The following is a 17,746-nucleotide window of genomic DNA, read 5'->3' on the forward strand; positions in this document are numbered from 1 at the left end:
GTAATGCTGCCTGGATCATAATCATATACTGTTCGCTCGTTGGCCAGAGGAGAACTGGCCCCCGACTGAGCCTGGGTTCTCCCAAGGTTTTTTTCTCCATTCGGTCACCTGATGGAGTTTTGGTTCCTTGCCACTGTTGCCTTGGCTTTTGGCTTGCTTAGTTGGGGTCATTTAATATTCAACAATATTATCGATCGGCCTTACTTAAGGTGGACGATGACGCAATTTTCTACTAGAAACAAACTTTGTTGTATTATTTTCATGTTATCACTGTGAAGCTGCTTTGATACAATCTGTATTGTAAAAAGCGCTATATAAATAAAGGTGACGACATGACTAAGTAATATTAATTAACTACATGTACTTACTATAGAGTTATGGTTAGGGTTTAGGTTTGGTTTAGGGTTGTTACCTGTAATTACGCATAATTTACCGTTATTACTATAGTAAGTACATGTAGTAATGTGTAACTACGTCACCTTAAAATAAAGTGTTGCGGCAAATAGACAGAAGTGCCATTATGTGCTAATCTACACTTTGTAAGTAAAGCAAAAAACGCAAAGCATTTTGACGGATTCACCTTTATTGTTACCATCAAGCAACAGGGGTAAACAGCGGCTGCGAATCAAACAATACAGTGTGAACACAATCCAGCAGGGGGAGCAATCGAATTTGGGTTCAGACCAGGCAATCAAACCAAGTGTGAAAGCACCCTGAGATTCAGTCCTCTGTTGAGAATGTAGGTAATCACCGCCATGCTGACATAGTGCAAAGTTAAACCCTGCTAGACCAGATAGATAAGAAAAAAATGCATCAGATTGGGCAATATGGCTCTATGTCAAAGGGTGTTGATATGGTCATGCTCTGACAGATGAAATGAAACGACTGATTCATTATTCATTCTTTTTTATTGGCTGCTACCGTACTGGGGTTTACTTCAACATAACCGTTATGTGGTCAGTGCAATGCGGTCATCTCTGTTTGTGTTCCATGGAAAATAAAACCTACAGCTTTGAAGCGACATGAGGATGAACAAAATTAAAACTCAAGCTTTAATTACCAGGATGAAGCTGGGGTTGTTGCGGTTCCTCCAACTGAAGGACGGGACACTGATCTCAGGGTAGAGTTTCTCATGCAGTACCTCACAGCCATTGTGAGTGTGGCCACTCAGAATGAGGCGGGGCTTGAACCACCACAAGAGCTGTTATTGAAGAAGATTGTCTGCTTTTATTATTCATATTAATGTTTTTGGCTTATTCTGGTCAAGAACTTGATATAGAGTGTACTTCAAGTCCCTCAAATCAACAGACATCTGAATATCTTTGAAAGAGTTGATGCCATGAACCTCAAGACTTTGTCAAATGCAGCTCTTCCTCAGAAGCGATCATTCGTCTCCACATGGTTTGATATAAACATGTGCATCCTGACTCCCAGAAATTGTATAGATGTCAAACAATTGAATAAAACATGATTTTGGAAAGCTTCATGTGTCACCATATCCGGTTTACTAACCAAGTTCTACACGCTCACAAATGTTCTAATTATGGCAAATAAAGTGTAGACGCAGTAAATAAGATATTCACTGTGCAGTGTAGTCTGTTTCTTTGATTATAACTATTTTTGCAATTGATAGCCAAGCATTTTTTGCTGTATATATTCCATTCACAATTTCATTAAAAGTTTTGTTTTTCATGCTGCTAAGAAGACCAACAGCTATGTATACTACAAAGTTTCAGGAGTGACAACCTTATTTAATTACGGGCTTTGAGTCTGATATAGTCTTCAACAAGCAAGCTCAGCATAACACTATATTGGTCTTAAAGAGATAAGTGAGAGCCACAGCTAGCTAAGGTGAGAAAGTAACACCATATTGTAACGCATTACTTTTAGAAGTAACACTCCCAACACTGCTTGTGTTTGTGCTTATTGAGCATCTTGTTTTTACCTTTTTGGAGGCATTCTTAGATATCACATCATAACGTTCCCGAAACAGCTGGTACCGTTCATCCAGAGGGGCTGCGTCTACACCTGTACACATGGCATCACTCACTCTATACAGAGGGTAATGCTAGGAAACATCAATGCCATTATTACAGTGAAGAAAATACTGCAATTTCTAATGAAATGCACTTATTAGAAATACCATAAAATACTATACCTTACTACAACTACATGTGAATAATAAAAAATAATTTTGGTTATCGTGATATATACAGAAAAATGCACAATATCTCACCTGTAGTAGAACAGGCGCTGTTGGGGCAAAATTCTCTGTGTCCCTGCACTGGCCATCATGCTGTGAACCCTAACAGAGTTAAAAGTACACAAGAACAACCGCAATAGAATCAGTCAACATCACAACATTTTCACATATTCATAACATATTCACAAAGGCTAAAAGTTGATCCATGTGGAAATTTAGGAGCAACTCTTAATAATTAGGGATGTGTCGCTCTTAATTTTTTAGGACTTGTACATTTGTCTTTTAATAGAAATTCACAAGGGATTTTAACGCTAAAAGTAGCTCCTAAATCTAAGACAGCTTAAGTCCTCATGAGGACTTCTAAATCCCTAAGAGAATCTCAGAAAATAGTGGAATATTACAATGACATTGACTTTTTAAAAAAGAATCACCTGTATTGCAAGGGTATTTTAAGTGCAGTTACTCCAGTTTGGCTTTCTTTGTCGGTACTGTATTATTATTCATCGCTTTATGTGTTAGTTTAATTAAGTGAGGGAAACTGAATAGAATTAGCCGTAGGAGCATGCTCAGAAAAACTGGCACTCTCCATAGTAACAAGGTCAACCGTGTCTTTCTCTTATATTAAGAGTTGCTTAGTAACACTTGCTCTTATGAGTTTTGTGAATAGGCTTTAAGCTAAAACTCCTAGCTAAGATAGTGGCAAGATAACATTCTTTTTAAATACAGCCCCTGATGTGGTTTTCATGGCAATGTCCATCTTAAATCTTCACTGATAGCTACAGTATTATGAAACATGTTACAGCAGTGCATAATCGTGCCCAAAGGAACTAGCTTTTAAAGGAAACTCCCTCTTACTGTTAGACTCACAGAGAAGTCCAAAAATTAGTATTATTATTATTTTTACTGTTTTATTTTATGTGTGATCATAAGATGTGGTTTATGATAAACATTTCAATTTAGAATTACTGCATGTCATAGGATGTCACAGGTAAATTCAAATAAGTGTAAAGTTATTGTTTGTTGCTCAAAACTTCCACAAGTAAGTCCACAAGTATTTATCTTAATGCCATTTTTCATTTGTATTTATTTCTATAATAAATATGTGTGACCTTCTAACCTTTTAATCTGTGTATTTTTGTGGACTGTTGTGTGTCAACTCTAATGAGCAAAGTTTTGTAGAACTCAAACTACAATCAAGTAATCACTTTAATAAATATATCATCAGCCCAAATAGCAAAATAGCTAAAAGTATTCCTAATGTGATGGACTTTTTATTCAAAGTAGCCTACATTTACCTGTTGAGACATGCCTTCACAAGCAACCGTATGAGCTGTATTAGTGATGTTTGAGTTGAGGGAGGAGCTACTACATACTTCACCTTCATTGGCTTAGGATGCTTAGGGCACAATTTAAATGTATGCTGGAAGTCTTTTTAAATTAAGAATTAAAAAAATACATATTAGTAGTCAATTATAATTAAAAAAATTAGTGAAATATAATAATAATACATTTATAATAAATAAGAATAATAAATAAAATTATATATATTATAAGTAAATATAAGCAAGTTTGAATAATGCAAATTGATGAATTTAACAAACGCGCATAGACTATCGATTAACAACCTTGGATTGGATTATCAGCCTGTAGCCCAAGACTGGTTGCCCACTGAAGCTAAGCAGGGTTGAGCCGAGTCAGTAACTGGATGGGAGACCACCTGAGAAAACTAGGTTGCTGTTAGAAGAGGTGTTAGTGAGCCTAGCAGAGAGTAACCAAACTCTGACACCAAACGTCTGTGTGGGACCTAATGCCCCAGTATAGTGACGGGGACACTATACTGTAATAAGCACCGTCTTTCGGATGACACGTTAAAACCGAGGTCTTGACTCCCTGTGGTCATTAAAAATCCCATGGCACTTCTCCTAAAGAGTAGGGGTGTAATCCCGGTGTCCTGGCCACTTTCCCTCCATTGGCCCTTATCAATCATGGCCACCTAATTCCCATCAACTGAATTGCCTCAATCATTCTCTCTCTCCTCTAAAGCTGGTGTGTGGTGAGTGCACTGGAATCTATTTTGATTAAGACTGTGCCTTTTTCTATTGATAATATAATTTCTGATGTGAATGGTACATATGCGATTGTAAAAGAGAAAATTTCACAAACACCAGTAGTATTGGTAAATGTATATGACCCAATTAAAGGGGACATATCATGCTAAATCCACTTTTTTAGCCCTTAAATGCATTTTGTTGTATATTTGGAGTGTTTAGAAGTACAGAAAAGTTGAAATTAGTCTCTTCAGGTGCTTCGTTGATTTCTTTATATTCTGTTTTGGTCATATTTTGCAACCTGTTCCGATTTTTCTATTCTCTATTACGTTTTTTTGAACAATGACGTCACAGTATTTGCAGCGGAACTGCCAAATAAGGACATCGACTCCCGGCCCAACACTTCGAGCAATCCTCCATTTTTATTTCTCGCTGTGATTTTGTAGTCCAAGCTCAAGGATGCAGAAGTTACGAGAGGGTAAGTCAAAATGTTCGGTTGTTGGATGTAGTAACCCACACGCTTCATTACACCGTCTCCCAGCATCAGAACCTCTTCGAAGTGCCTGGTTGAGTTTTATTTTTCACGGAAATGTACCCATATCTGTGGGTAAAGTCATTTTTGTGTGCGCGAACACGAAGCACTTCAAGGATAACTACTTCAGCAACAACAGGGTTTTTCCTGCATTGAACTTGTTTTAGTGCCCGCCAAAGCGATATTTTTTGTCCTGCCAAAGTCTTATTTGATCGGTGAGTAATGTAGATGAACTGCTGCGCTTGTGACAGGGCGCATGTTTAACTGAAAGAACGAGCAGAGAGAGAGAGAGAGAGAGAGAGAGAGAGAGAGAGAGAGAGAGAGAGTGACCCGGTCGCGCGCGCACTCTCTCTTCGGAGCCAGGCGAAAGTGTAAACAAGACTTCACCGTCTCCAAACTAGGCGCTGTCTTGCTCTCTCTCCCTCGCACACATTAATCAAAATAAATCGACACGGTGGTAAAAGGTCGGAAGACCAAAGTTTCATGTGGAGCATTCGGAGATATTTTTTTCCTGAATTACCGTGTGCTAAATAAGTTGCCTTATTTACATAAAACAACACTTTTAAAAAACTATCCAATGATGAAATGTTTTCTGTGTTGAGACAAATCTTGGATGTCCAAAAGTTTCTGTGCCGCTAGATAATCGTATCTCTGCTATCAAACTACAAAAATGGCCGAACGGGGTGGAGTTGAACAGAGTGTCACCTCTGCAACCTGGAGAGGGGGCGGGGTATGAAGTGTCTCATTTGCATTTAAAAAGACTGCACCAAAACGAGTTGCTCTCAGACGCACATCAGAAAAGGGGTAGAAAAGGGGCCTGTGGAGCTATAATAATGAGGGATTCAGACCCAAGCATTGCAGTTCCGCTTTATATAGACCACAAATGTATGATTTATATGTAAAAAGGAACGATTTAAAAGCATGATATGTCTCCTTTAATCCTCTGAGGTCGGAAAACGCGCCCCCGCGTTTTGCTGGATTTTCTTCACATTGTAGTACAATAAACTTAAATTACTCCGTCATTTATGGTTATACAGAAAAAAGAAATATAAAAAAAGAATCTGTGATATTTCTACTTTTGTATGTGTCCACTTACAATCAAATCAAAACATTGTGCTTTTGTAAAATAAAGAAAATAAACAGGGTGTGCGTTCTGCCTTTCCGTCGCAGTTAACTTTTTTTTCTTGAGCACGTCTATAAACTGAAACAAAACTCAGCGAATACTTCTCACACATTTATGAGCCATATACCTTTATACACATTTAAGTGTGTACTTTTAAATGATCGGATTCAAACTGAAAACAAATATTCTCTGTTTAAGTAATTTGTATAAAACCAACAGGATGTCCAGTATCTCAAACGCTTGCTAATTACTTTTAATTCGGCCACGCCCACTCGCGCAAAAGAGATTCACATGCAAATCTCCACATGGAACGCGAACGCCCTCGTTACCTCAAACACAAAACACCAAAACACTTCACAAGTCTCTGCTTTTCGTCGAGTTTGGAAGACGCGCTGTGAGCTTACATTGGATTTACATCAGAAGAAGAAGAACGCGATTTGAAGACAAGAAAGATGTAAGGTAAGAAATTCTTATTAGTTTATGGTATTGTTGCATAAACTTCACATTGCAGTTGAACTGTTGCTAGATATATGGTGAATATTATACTATTTAGACCAGTGTTTACTGTTAAATACTGTTTGTGGATATCTGCTCAAACATAGATATGTATAACCATAATGTTTAATATTTTGGAGCGCGATGGCGTTTGAATGTATCATATTTTGGAGCGCGCTGTGGGTTTGAATGTATCATATTTTGGAGCGCGCTGTGGGTTTGAATGTATCATATTTTGGGGCGATTGCGTTTGAAAGGAAAAATGCACCAAACATTAGGCTTTATGTTTTTACTATTATCTCATTTCATATCATCATAACGAATGGAAACATTTGAAGTAACATAAGATAATCAATATATTTTTCTCTAGCATTGTTACTGAAATCTTTTGGAAGATTTATAGGCTGCTTTGTAAAATAAAATTATTTTATGCAGTACTGCACATAGCTTATGCCTACAAGGCACAACAAATATGGTGTTCTTTATATTATATATTGTTGGAAACATTTGTGTGTGTGTGTGTGTGTGTATTCTGTGAATTTTAAAAAGAAATTTTAACCAGAAAAATCTAAAATGTATTCCCAAAATCGTGCAGGCCTAGTTTCTCTTGATACCAGTATGTTCACTTTTTTCTTTTCTTTCAGGGACCAGATGCAACTGAGTCCTGCTGACTTCAACATTCACATGAGTCTCTGTACATGAACATGGTAAAGTGAAAATCAAACACCTTGGAAATGGTATGTACAATGTTTTTAGGAATGGCACAAAGGTCTCTGTCTTTGGATCATTGTTTTCAATGTGCTCTTTTGTCATTTGTTGTGTATTTTTGGATTATGTTGTGTTGTAAATAAATCCAAACAATCTAAAAGCCATTCTTTTTTAAATCTCCTCATTCTTTGTGCAAGGTTGCTCTGAATGACAGGGCCTGATCGCTCCTAATAGGGCAGTTAGGGGAGTGTCTTTGTCTTTCTCAGGTGTTAAAAGCTTACATATTCATGAGATGATCACGCCTCTTTGAATATGGCTTTGTCACACAAAACACGTCTTAGAAATTTTAAATCAATATATTGTCTTATCTGAATGAGCAGTCAGGGTGATTTTCACATAGTTTTGGAGCAAATATTCTAGGCTACGTCATACAATTTTCAAAAGTCTTGTGAAGAAATAATCAGTATGGGTTTCATGGCCTTATTTCAGTGACAATTTTTTTTTGTATTTTCACAAACCACGCATAAATGTCATTATCTCAAAACTACAAACTTTTACATACATGCTGCTGATATATTATTGTAGCAGAGTTTGTGCTGAATACAGTGTAATTAGACTTTAGCCATGAAAATGTCACTAGTAACAGAAAAAAACACAAATGTCAGAGCATGTCAGAACACCTCCAGGCCCAGAAAACAGCTCAGACCTCAGAGGGTTAAGGGATAATGTACATCCAGCCGGTTATCTCAGAATTAACCACCTTCAGGCTGATGCAAGACCTCATCACATCGGGGGTTTATTCGGAGATAACAACCGGCTGGATTTACATTATCCCGCTTATTACATGGCTACTTGCCACAGATCAATATTTCGTGTCTAATTATTTACTTATGAGTTGACATCAGTGTTGTGCCTTAACGCGTTCATTGAACGATAGTTCATGAACTCGTTCATATTTTGGGCGAACGTGAACTGAACGTACTCTATTACTGCCTGATGAACGTTAGGCTACTGTGAACTCGTTCATTCTGGTGTCTGTGAACGGCACGCTCTCTCAGTTTAACTTCGTTCAAAAGGGTGCAAGATTTCTATAGAAATGTATTTGTCCCGTTCGGAACCTCCGTTGTCCCGTTCATTGACGCTGATCTAACCACTGATGTATGACTGAATCTGATACAACAGCAAAATGGCACTTGATCACGACACCGGTCATCATCCAATCACAGTCCACACTCACGCGCATCAGACCATACGAATAACAAACTCTAAATTGAGAATTCATTATTATTTTGGGACAAATCATTGTTTGATTTGCGCACAGAATCCTCCGCTGTCTGGTCGCTTCGATCCGGACTCGCGCTAACGGCAAATCCCTTTCACTGTCCGACTGGGTTTTGATTTTGGCAAATCAGTTTTAACGAATTCAACAACGTGATTATTGTGAGTCCAACATACATCCAGCCACGCAAGAAAACATGAAACATTTCTGATTATTATTAATGTAAAAAAATAAATAAAATAAAAATCAGGATTCTTTGATGAATAAAAGGTTCAAAGTAAATCTATCCGAAATAAAAAAAACGTACTCGGTTACTAACGTAACCTCGGTTCTCTCTAGAGAGGGAACGAGTACTGCGTAAATCTTACGCTAGGGGAAAATCTCTTTTCCGCGAGATACTGAAGCCAAAAAATTATCCTTAATTTTTGAAATAATGTAAAACGCGTTGCGGCAGCATGCAGAAACAGGCGAGACGGCTCGCGCGCCTATTGGCTGCCCTGCGGCAACTGCAGCAGCCTATCGATAAGGCCCTATCGTGATGTCAGCTCCAATGGGGACGCTTCGCGCCCAATACGTCACGTCCCGCCGAAACGGGCGTGGCCTTGGGCTATAAATATAGCTTCGAGAGGCTAGCTAACTGTTTTTTTATCGCCGAAGCGAACCAGAGCATGTGCAGGCACGGCAAGATACGCAGTACTCGTTCCCTCTCTAGAGAGAACCGAGGTTACGTTAGTAACCGAGTACGTTCTCTTACGAGAGGTTCTCTCGTACTGCGTAAGTCTTACGCTAGGGGAACACAGTGTAAAACGCCGTGCATGCTAAGATCCAGCACCAAAGCCCCAAGGGCAAGTGCCCAGGCTCATATAGTACATGATCATAAGGGACTCTCAGAGAGTCCAGGAAAGAGTGGCTAGAATAGCATCATTCCTGTAAAATATAACATCCTATAAGGAGCAGTTATACTGATGATGTTTCATACAGTCAGGGCGACCTCCGGCCTGGACTGACGAATATAGTGGGTCTTACACACTGCCCATAGAGCTGCGCGATCAATCAGCGAGCGTTTGCTCAAGCAGTTTCAGTATTCTGGGCCGAAAACATCGGGGCAGATAGTACCGATTCTTTAGACCGAAAGCAGCTTAGCCTGCAAAGCAGGAACCTCTAGGTTATAAAACCTTATGAATGTAGATGGGGAGGCCCAGCCCGCCGCCATACAGATATCTTGCAAGGCAATCCCACTAGACAAAGCCCACGACGAGGCCATACCTCTCGTGGAGTGCGCTCTGACACCTAATGGGCACCGCAAGCCCTTAGAGGTATAGGCCAGCGCTATAGCATCGACTGTCCATCTGGATAGGCTCTGTTTTGACGCGGCCAGTCCCTTAGAACGCCTGTTGAACGAAACAAAGAGCTGCTCCGTCTGTCTGAAGGCAGACGAGCGAGACACATAAGCTCTTAATGCCCTGACTGGGCAAAGGAAGCTTGCGTCTCTCTCCTCGTCAGGGACCGGTAGGGCTGACAGGGAAATGACCTGTGCCCTAAACGGTGTATTGAGGGATTTTGGAACATAACCGTGCCTAGGTTTGAGTATAACTTTTGAGTCATTTGGCCCAAACTCCATGCACGTTGCGCTTACTGAGAGCGCGTGTAAGTCCCCTATGCGCTTCACTGAAGCGAGAGCCAGAAGAAACACTGTCTTGAAAGACAAGTGTTTAAAATCAATTGTTTGAATAGGCTCGAATGGGGCACCTTTCAGGGGCTGAGGGAGGTCTGGGAGGATTCAGCCTCTTAGCTCCCCTAAGGAAGTGGATGACTAAATCGTTCCTTCCTATTGACTGACCAAGCGTTGGTTTAGAAAAACGCTGCTATGGCCGCCACGTAAACTTTGAGCGTGGAGGGGGTCCTATCCTTATCCAGCAGCTCTTGTAGGAAGGAGAGAACCTCCGTCACCCCACAGTCTGAGGGTGACATGCCACGAGCTGTGCACCAGCTGGAGAACACTGACCATTTCGAGGAATAGAGCAGTCGAGTAGACGGGGCCCTAGCCTGCGTGATCGTGTTTAACACTCCCTCTGGGAGGTCAGCGGGTACCTGTTGATGGCCCATACATGAAGGGACCACAGCTCTGGGTGAGGATGCCAAATCGAGCCCTTGGCCTGAGAGAGGAGGTCCCTCCTCACTGGTACTGGCCATGGGGCAGTGCCTGTTAGCTGCATCAGAACTGGGAACCAGGGTTGGTTTTTTCAGAGCGGCGCTACGAGTAGCACTGAGCATCCTTCTTCCCTGATCCGTTCTATCACCTGGGGCAGGAGAGAGACGGGGGGAAAAGCATAGAGCGGGCAGCGGGGCCAAACGTGAGCCAGCGCGTTCCTGCTCTTGGAGAAAAATTCCGGACGGTGAGCGTTGTCCTGAGACGCAAACAGGTCTACCTTCGCTCTGCCGAATTTCTTCCACAGCAGTTGGACTGTCTGTGGGTGTAGAGACCACTCGCCTGTCGGAACATTGTTCCTGGACAGCCTGTCTGGTCCTATATTTAGGAGCCCTGGCACGTGCGCCGCTCTCAGCAAGAGCAGGTTGTGCTGAGCCCACACCAGGAGCCTGTGCAGGTTTCGGGATCTGAGACCCCCCTGACGATTTATGTAGGACACCACTGACATGTTGTCAGAACGGACCAAGACGTGGTGCCCTTAAACAAAAAACGCTTCAGCGCGTTGTCTACTGCTAGCATTTCCAGGCAGTTTATGTGCAGAAGCTTCTCCCGGTTCTGACCACTGGCCAAAGAACGGTCTGCCCTCGAGCAGCGCTCCCGATCCCGAGGTGGATGCGTCCGTGACACCACCCTCACACTCGAGGAAGTCCCCAGGCTTTCACCTGATCGGTACCAGTCGGTTGCTATCCAAGGTTACAGAGCTGTAATGCATGTCTGATTGACCTTGAGACAAAGCAGACCGGAGGTCTTTCAGCCAGAACTGTAGCGGGCGCCTGTGAAGCAAACCCAGCTGAAGTACTGATGATACAGAGGCCATGGGACCCAGCATCCTCTGAAATTTTCTGAGCGGGACAAACGCGCCGCAGCGGAAAGAGCTTGCTGCGCGCTGAATATCCAGGGCGCGCTGTGGTGACAGTCGCGCTATCATAGACAGCGAGTCCAGTTCTGTGCCCAGAAAAGATATTATCTGACTGGGGAACAGAGAACTCTTCGCCCAATTGACTCTGAGACCCAGATTCTCGAGGTGTTCGAGTAAAATGGTCCTGTGCTCTATGAGCTCAGAGTGTGATTGAGCTAGAATCAGCCAATCGTCCAAATAGTTCAATACTCGCATGCCCCCGTAGTCTGAGGGGTGCGAGCGCTGCGTCCATGCACATCGTAAATGTACGGAGTGCTAGGGACAAGCCGAACGGTAGGACTGTGTACTGATATGCCTGGCCCTCAATGGCGAATCTCAAATATCGCCTGTGACGTGACGCTATCTGTATTTGAAAATACACGTCCTTTAGATCTATTGACATAAACCAGTCTCCTTGGTGAATTTGCGCGAGGATTTTTCTGGTTGTGAGCATCCTGAACTGGCGTTTCATAAGCACTTTATTCAGCTGTCTTAGATCTAGTATGGGTCTGAGACCCCCGTCTTTCTTTGGTACCAGGAAGCATCTGCTGTACAGCCCCCCTTCGCTCTGAGCTTGAGAAAGGCTCTATGGCCCCTTTGCTCAACAGTTTCGATATTTCGGCTCGAAGTAAGTGTGCTACTTCTGTTTTCATCGTAGTTTCGACGCGCATCGCACCGCTGCGAGGGCGTCGACAGAACTGTAGCGAATAGCCTCTCTTTATAATGTCTAGCACCCACTCCGAAACCCCGGGAAGCACTGCCCATGCATCCGCATGAATGGCTAGGGGTTGAATGCGAAGCGCGCTCTGGTCTCCTGGTCGACAGGAGAGCTTTGGTGTGCTGTAACATAAGCGTCGAGCTTATGACGCTTGAGGCAGGGGGTGCGCTGATCACAGCGGGCGGGGTGCGCTGATCACAGCGGGCAGGCTGTCCGCGCTCAACTCCTCTGCGGCGGTCAACCAAGAGGGGGAGGGCTGGGCGAGTCCCGTAGGACGCCCGTAGGATGCAACGCGCTCGTTGGCCGCAAAAAACTCATCTGCAGTCGCCTTTTAAGGGAACTGACAGAACGAAAGCATGACGGCATAATTTTCTCTGCCGGTAGACCCGGGATCGAAGAAGGGTCTCGGAGAAGGATGCCAGGTGAGTCCTCAGAGTCACCATAGGCAGTAACTAGCTCGCAGTGAGGGCAGTCGCCGTCAGCGAGCGCGAGAGCTGCGTGATCCTCAGGAAAGGGGCGTCTTGAAAAAGACGCCCGGCTCTTTTAGTGCATTGAGAGTGTCGCGGCAGCGAGCACACACACACACACACAAAACACAGAAGCAGAGAAAGGATATAACGCCGGATAGCGCAGCAGGAAGGCGACTGAAGGCGGCGCGGCCAGCGGCTTCAATGTGTCGACTCGTCCCGCTGAAAGGCTCCTTCAGACGGCGCGGCTTCTCTCCGGATCAAGCGATGCGAGAGCTTCGCTGAAGAGATGAAAAATCAGTTAGCTAGCCTCTCGAAGCTATATTTATAGCCCAAGGCCACGCCCGTTTCGGCGGGACGTGACGTATTGGGCGCGAAGCGTCCCCATTGGAGCTGACGTCACGATAGGGCCTTATCGATAGGCTGTTGCAGTTGCCGCAGGGCAGCCAATAGGCGCGCGAGCCGTCTCGCCTGTTTCTGCATGCTGCCGCAACGCGTTTTACATTATTTAAAAAATTAAGGATAATTTTTTGGCTTCAGAATCTCGCGGAAAAGAGATTTTCCCCTAGCGTAAGACTTACGCAGTACGAGAGAACCTCTCGTAAGAGAACGTAACATTATAAATGTACTTGCTGAATAAAAGTAGGCTATTCATTTCTTTAATTTCTTTAAAAGTAGTGTATAATTACAAAAGCTTTCTATTTCAGATAAATGCTATTATTTTGAACTATGGTTTGTGTGTAATATGACTTTAATCAAAACAAATGTGTTGTCTGAAAACCTTTTAAACACATACAAACCTGAAATGACATATAGGCCTACTGTGTTATGTTGGCCTAGCCTATAGCCTACAAATATTTTGAGTGTCCCTCATTTTCCTGTAAAGAACCATGCACGATTGTCCCGCATTTGTTTAGTTGGCAACCCTACCCTCAATGCTATGTAAACCCTGGTTGGATAAGGATTTTAAAATTGGATATGAAGATGAAATCTGACGCATAGTTTCAGTGTTAAAACTGATAACATAATTGCTGTCTGTGGTTTTATATGAGCTGTGGCAATAATTTTGAAAAATAATAGCTTGCAGCAACATATGGGAAAAAAGAACTGAACTAGTTCATTTTTTGGAACTGTGAACTTTAGTTCAAAATTTTGAAGTTTGAACTCTGAACTGAACTAGTTCATTTAAAAATTTGTGAACTGAACTTTGAACTAGTTCATGTAGAAAGTGAACTTTCCCAACACTGGTTGACATTGACACTTCTATTTTTTCCATCACACTTCTCGACCACCATGGAGGCTCAATTCTCTACTTCTATCTGATTCAGCATTTATTTGCAGTATATTGCTACTTCAATAGATGATTTTCTCCTTACTAACCAGATGATTTTCTCCTCCTTACTAATCGGACCGATTCAATCTCTTATTCTTTACTTTGACAATCTTTGAAGGCCTTTTTAAGAGATACTGTATATGTATATGTATATGTACTTTTGTGAGATACTGTATATGTAAGTATTGTGTTTGTGTGTTTGTGTGTTTGTGTGTGTGTGTGTGTGTGTGTGTGTGTATATATATATATATACACACAGAGAGAGAGAGAGAGAGAGAGAGATATCGATAGATCGATAGATAGATACTAGGGGTGTAACGATACACGTATTGAACCGTTCGGTACGAGGCTTTCGGTTCGGTTTTCGGTACGCATTTTCGAACCGAACAATTGGACCATTGGACCACAAAAGCATCCCCAAAGAATGATGTTTCCACCTCCATGCTTCACGGTTGGGATGGTGTTCTTGGGGTTGTACTCATCCTTCTTCTTCCTCCAAACACGCCGAGTGGAGTTTAAACCAAAAAGCTCTATTTTTGTCTCATTGACCTTCTCCTATTCATCCTCTGGATCATCCAGATGGTCATTGGCAAACTTCAGATGGGCCTGGACATGCGCTGGCTTGAGCAGCATGTGCTGCAGGATTTTAATCCATGACACCGTAGTGTGTTACTAATGGTTTTCTTTGAGACTGTGGTCCCAGCTCTCTTCAGGTCATTGACCATCCTGCCGTGTAGTTCTGGGCTGATCCCTCACCTTCCTCATGATCATTGATGCCCCACGAGGTGAGATCTTGCATGGTGCCCCAGACCGAGGGAGATTGACCGTCATCTTGAACTTCTTCCATTTTCTAATAATTACGCCAACAGTTGTTGCATTCTCACCAAGCTGCTTGCCTATTGTCCTGTAGCCACGGCCGTAGCCAGCTATGAGGTCACCGTTCAAAAATAAAATGTCAAGCTCTCTGAATGATTATTTAGCTGTTTAAACCACCTCATATCATATGAGTGTTTGCAATTCATGTTGCTGCGAGAAGCTAGCGCAGTGAACGGGGCTTGAGGTGAGAGCACGGGTGCAGTTTCCGTTTGTTGCCAGATCCACCTTTTATACATGTTTTTTGACTCGTTCGTTTTTCCAATTTATTGTGACACTTTGGGAGTCGGGACATTTATAAAGTGGAAAGTTGCACGTTAGTGTTAGTGACATATTAATCTTATTTACAAAACACAAGCTTTAAACTTGTTTTTGGAAAATTTTTTCTTTCTTTTTGTAATTGCTTGTTTTTCGTAGCAATATCTGGCAACATTGTACATTAATAAAAAAAAGCTTATAGACAAACTGGAACTTAATTGCTGACAGGAAGATACCACAATCGGTAAGGCAAACGCAATGATCATAGAATGAAATAGGCTATGCCAAATAACGTAACTGGCCCGCAGGAAGACGTCTCATGCTCTTTAGTTAACTAAGTCATCAAAAAACATTAATTAAAGCAGTGTTTCTCAACTGGTGGGTCGTTTTGAGTGGGTCGCGGAGTGTGCAGTCAAAGAAACAACAAACATAATTCTGTTTTTTTCTGACGCTAGACTTTTATTTTGAAAGACGTGCGTGAAAGCGGTTGACTCTTCTATCAGTGCCTGAGAAAAACTCCTTTTCCTCATTCAGTATCTACGGTCAAATGAGATGTTGTCAAGTTTTATGTCAGTCAAGTTTTATGTCATTATTCTAACATTATTTTTATAACTTGTTATAAAATAAAAATTCCCTCACCTAAAAATTTACCGCAAATTTACCATGGTAACAGACCTTAACCCTCAAAATGCCACTTTATTTTCACTGTGTTTTTGTAATGTATTTCTAAATGACTGTGGTCTCACATACCAACTTATTAACAAAAACTATTTTGGAACTGCTATTTAATAGCCTTACCTAATATGTTACCTTATACCTCATACTCATCAGTATAGTGCATTTTCTTATATACAAAAAAACAAAAAAAAAACAAATTATATATATATACCGGACCGTTCGGTCAGCCCTGCACGGGACAATCTACCCTCGTGTCCCGCGGGACTTCGGTTTTGCCATTGAGTTCGCGCTGATCCTTTTAGTTTTTGCTTTACACGTCAGGTGCGTTTGCCTGTCCAGGCAGACGAAAGCCCGCCCCCGCAAGTTAATGTCCAATCAATCACTGTTGTGCACGCTAACTTCTGTCACTCACTGGCTCGTACTACTAGTTGTTTGGCTACACATGCTACAGAGACACGTAGAAATGGCGAGCTCTAGCGGAGTTGAAAAACAGAAATTTGAAGATGCACCAGCATCTTTCAAATCTTCAGTGTGGAATCATTTTGGCTTTGGGGTTGAGTACAATGACGAAGGAGGGAAAACAATCAACAGAAATTACACAGTCTGTAAACTTTGTTTGGCACATGTCGCATACTCCAAAGGAAACACGAGCAATATGTCAAAGCATATCCAGCGAAAGCATCCAGACATAACGCTTCCTGACCACAGGTCAGTCGAGCGACCCGAACAGGCACCAGCAGAAAAAAAACAATTGTCTATTGAGAATGCTTTTGCTCAGACCTACCGGGCCTCTTCAGAGAAACACATAAAGATAACCGGTGCATTGGGAGTGTTTATTGCTAAAGATTTACAGCCCTTTTCTGTAGTAGAGGATGTGGGGTTTAAACATTTAATGAAAACGCTCGACCCATGTTATGCTGTGCCCAGTCGCACACATTTCAGTGCGGTTGTCATCCCTGGTCTTTACGACAAAACGCGCAAAGCCATCGAGAGTGATTTGGCGAAAACAGAAAGCCTTGCACTGACTACGGACAGTTGGACTTCTCGGGCAACACAGAGCTACATGACTGTGACGGTTCACTACATGTTGGACTGGCAGATGAAAAGTGCCGTGCTGCAGACCCGCCCACTCTATGAAAGCCACACAAGTGCGCATTTAGCAGAGGAGTTAAAAAATGCAGTCACCGAGTGGAAGCTGGAGCGGCCAAACACAACTATACCCGTCGCCACAGATAATGCTGCAAACATAGTTAATGCAGTCAATGAAACTGTTGAGCTGGGACCCCAAATTGGCTGTTTTGCTCACACTGTGAATCTCGCGGCCAAGAGGGCAGTGTCAATCAACGGTGTGTCCCGCCTCCTTGGGAAAGTTGTCACCTTTTTTCACCGCAGCACCACAGCCAACCAAGCACTTGCTGTGAAACAGGAAATGTTAAACTTGCCAAAGCACAAGCTAATCAATGATGTGATAACTCGGTGGAACACATCACATGACATGTTGTCACGATATGTTGAGCAGCAGCCTGCCATCTATTCGGCATTAACAATGGACAAAAACCTGAGGAGCCACGTCACGGGCATTGTAATGTTGACTGATGGAGAACAAAAAATGGCAGAGCAACTAATCGAAGTACTCAAACCACTGAAGACTGTGACAACACTCATGAGCAGTGAAACAACCCCCACAATTTCAATGATCCTCCCACTGAAGGAAATGATTCTCAAATCCATGGTACCTGGAGATGAAGACAGTACAGTTATCAAAGAAGCAAAAGAAGCCATTGCACATGACCTGGATAGAAGGTACACTAACCCTGACCTTCAGAAGTACCTCCAAAAAGCCACAGCCCTGGATCCCAGGTTTAAATCCCTGCCTTCCCTTGATGAATCCTCCCTTGACAGACTCTACAAAGATCTTGCCACA

General features: G+C 42.5%; 2 protein-coding genes across 5 annotated transcripts in view; one reads left to right on the plus strand and one right to left on the minus strand.

Moving 5' to 3' along the window:
* mppe1 (metallophosphoesterase 1) overlaps positions 1–17,746 on the minus strand; it is a 48,119-nt gene that overhangs the window by 6,291 nt on the left and 24,082 nt on the right. For 2 of the 4 annotated variants that reach the window (XM_082184836.1, XM_082184835.1), the window contains exons 6-8: positions 2,237–2,305; positions 1,946–2,068; positions 1,061–1,201 (exon numbers count right to left, since the gene is read on the minus strand). In XM_082184836.1, coding sequence (XP_082040962.1) covers positions 1,061–1,201; positions 1,946–2,068; positions 2,237–2,305 — 333 coding nt within the window. Of the gene's footprint in view, positions 1–565; positions 785–1,060; positions 1,202–1,945; positions 2,069–2,236; positions 2,306–17,746 lie in introns of those variants that run through there. The other 2 variants (XM_082184838.1, XM_082184837.1) reach the window with 2 other exon arrangements.
* LOC309509853 (E3 SUMO-protein ligase ZBED1-like) overlaps positions 16,042–17,746 on the plus strand; it is a 2,765-nt gene continuing 1,060 nt past the window's right edge. The window contains exon 1 of the mRNA XM_082184816.1: positions 16,042–17,746. This exon is cut by the window's right edge and continues 24 nt beyond it. Within this exon, the coding sequence (XP_082040942.1) occupies positions 16,190–17,746 (1,557 nt within the window). The 5' untranslated portion in view covers positions 16,042–16,189.

This window comes from Leuciscus leuciscus (assembly GCF_965113295.1).
Source record: "Leuciscus leuciscus genome assembly, chromosome: 11".
NCBI lineage: Eukaryota > Metazoa > Chordata > Actinopteri > Cypriniformes > Leuciscidae > Leuciscus > Leuciscus leuciscus.